The sequence below is a fragment of the Solanum tuberosum genome, unplaced genomic scaffold, assembly GCF_000226075.1.
Source record: "Solanum tuberosum cultivar DM 1-3 516 R44 unplaced genomic scaffold, SolTub_3.0 scf00063, whole genome shotgun sequence".
Lineage (NCBI taxonomy): Eukaryota > Viridiplantae > Streptophyta > Magnoliopsida > Solanales > Solanaceae > Solanum > Solanum tuberosum.
Window position 1 is genome coordinate 27,795 of NW_006238988.1, and position 2,959 is coordinate 30,753.

General features: G+C 34.7%; 1 protein-coding gene across 1 annotated transcript in view; it reads right to left on the reverse strand.

The window, feature by feature from the left end:
* The window catches only part of LOC107060160 (leucine-rich repeat receptor-like serine/threonine-protein kinase At1g17230), a 3,792-nt gene extending 2,112 nt beyond the window's left edge, over positions 1-1,680 (reverse strand). The window contains exon 1 of the mRNA XM_015307733.1: positions 276-1,680. Within this exon, the coding sequence (XP_015163219.1) occupies positions 276-1,680 (1,405 nt within the window). The remainder of the gene's footprint in view (positions 1-275) is intronic.
* Between the last annotated feature and the right edge of the window lie 1,279 nt (positions 1,681-2,959).

A 2,959-nucleotide genomic window follows, 5' to 3' on the forward strand; every position in this document is an offset into this window, starting at 1 on the left:
ACAAGATGATAAGAATAAAGATGATAGGCTAAGAAAGGTGATATTCATTCCCTCATCAATAGTGATGTTATTTGATGAAATGTCAAGGGTAAAAAGATTTGTGAGATTCACAAGTGATTGAGGAAAAGAACCACTGAGTTGATTATTGCTTAAATGCAGTTCTTTTAATGTTGGGTTTGTTTTGATCACTTCATCGGCTAGTCCTCTGAATTGGTTATGTTGCAGCAACACTGAAGATAGCCAAGGTAGGCTAAACACCCAAGATGGTATGGTACCATTCAGTGAGTTGTATGACAAATCCACAGAAGTTAGCTTTTGAAGCATGCTTTGGTTGCTAGGCAGTGGGCCAGATAGGGAGTTACTCGACATGTCTAAGTATTGAAGATTTGTCAAACTTAAAATTGAAGCGGGAAATGAACCGATGAAGCTGTTATAAGAAAGATGTAAAGTACGTAGCTCTTGGAGGTTAGAGAAAACATCAGGAATTTCACCTGAAAAGGAGTTGTGAGAAAGATATAAACGTGTGAGGTGCTTCAATTTAGAGATTGTGGAAGGAATATGGCCAGTGAAATGATTATTAGATAAATCCAACTCCCTAATTTGTGTTAGGTTGCCTATGGAATCAGGAATGGAACCAGAGAATTGACATCCTCCAAGGTTCAAGATATTCAAGGAACTGAAGGTGCCAATTAAATGAGGCAGCTCACCAGAGATGCCTGTGAATGAAATATCCAACTCCATTAACAGAGTGTTGCTCCGGTGGAACTTTGGAAAAACTCCTTTGAGAAGATCATTATCACTCAATTTGAGCGTTTCCAAGCGGTTTGACGGAAGGAGAAAGCTCTCTGTGAGAACACCTCGCAGATTAGTATAACCAAGATCCAGGTACCTTAAGGAGGAAGAAGAAATATTCACAGGTATCGCAGATGAGATGTTGACTTCAAAGAGAGAAAGTATCTCCAGATTTGTGAAGTTCTGAAACATTGCTTCAAATGTTCTCTCGTCAAGTTGTAATCCATTCCAAAAAGAAAGATGAAGTGAAACCAAATTGGAAAGGTATGAGATTTCTGTTGGGATTTTCCCATCAAAGCCAGAGAGTTTTAGATGCCTCAAATTCCTCAATCGGCCAATGCCATTTGGGATTGAAGAAGGATTAAAGTAATTGCTATCAAGGTTAAGTGTGTGGAGATGATGAAGCTGGAAGAGGCTGCTATTGGGATGAATACTTACAGGTATCGGTGATTTGATGTTGACTTCAGAGAGAGAAAGTACCTCCAGATTTGTCAAGTTCTGAAACATTGCTTCAAATGTTCTCTCATCAAGTTGTAATCCATAACCAGAAAGATCAAGTGAAACCAAATTGGAAAGGTATGAGATTTCTGTTGGGATTTTCCCACCAAAGGAAGAGTGAGAAAGGTTGAGATGCCTCAAATTCGTCAATCGGCCAATGTTATGTGGGATCGAAGAAGAAGAATCGAAGTAATTGTTAGCAAGGTTTAGTGTTTGGAGATGATGAAGTTGGAAGAGGCTACTATTGGGATGAAAAGTGCCAAAAAGCAGACTACAACTAAGGTCTAACCCGATAACATGACCGTTTAATAAGTCACAAGTGACTCCATCCCAACTGCAGCAATCCCTACTCTCATTCCAAGACTCCGTTTTTTGGGAAAGAAGCTCCATCACCCAGAAAACTAAAGTACGTAATTTGAGAGGATTGTTTGAACTGAAGCAAAGCAGAAGCTTCAGTGGGAGAGCAAAGATGATGATCAATGGATGAACAAACACATCCACTTATTAGCAACACAAAACACAGAAATGAATAAAAGAAAAACAGACTCATGACCATTTTTGTTTGTTTGTTTTGAGCAAATAACAGGATGTTTGTTCTCTTTTTACAAATCAATCAGCATTATCCACACATATATATACTAGTTTCAGTTGTCATACATAAATTGAATACCTATAACATACTGATTAATGTAATCTTACAAGAAAGTTTCAAGAAGGTAGGATATACGCAGACCTTTATGAAGTAAGAATACAAACAACAAAAATTTTCAATGAAAAAATATAATATTAAGTTAAAATAATTAAATTTCATTTTGGCACTCCAACTCAACCTTGTTCCATTTTAACCCTTCAACTCCAATTTTTATGTTCCATTTAGGTACTTCTTTCCAAAGAATCAACAAAGTGGATGTGTATTTCACACACCATGACATGGCATAAAATTCAATTAAAAACATACACAACTCATCTAACTTGCCCCCATTTTTCATTTTGACACTCTAACTTAGTCTTGTTCCATTTTAATCCTTCAACTCTATTTATATACAATTTAAACACAAAATACTAAATTTATGATTTCTTCATTTTTTTTATGTTCTTCATTTTCACTTTTTCATTTTAAAAATTAACGTCATATCTTTTTCTAAAAAAATAATAATTAATGGATGAACATCAAATTTTTTTAAAATGTTTGCGCCTTATTCTTTAGGTATTCAATATACGTCTTAACAAAAGTGTTTTGTAAGTGAAACAGAGTAACAACGTAACATACCTAGTGTAATCCCACAAGTGGGGTCCCAAGAGAATGACGTGTACCCTTTGTTTCCAATAGTTCGAATGCATTTTAGGCTTTTCTCCATTTGTTATATTTTTTGTTTCTCAAAATATTGTATGCTAGAGCTTTAAAGAAATTTTCTTACTATCAACTCGTCTAAAAGTAACTATAGATGACTCTTCATTATAAGTGAAATTAATAACATGCAAATCAAGGTAAACAACATGCTAACTACAACACGTTAAATTATACTGATTGTAGATTTCATATTGTTGGTATATATAATTTAAATTTGTTTAAATATGAATGTCATATGGAAAGAAATTTTTTGAATCCTTAAATTCATGGTGAATGACCCAAATATAGATGCCAAAACTTAATGGGCTTTTAGAAATT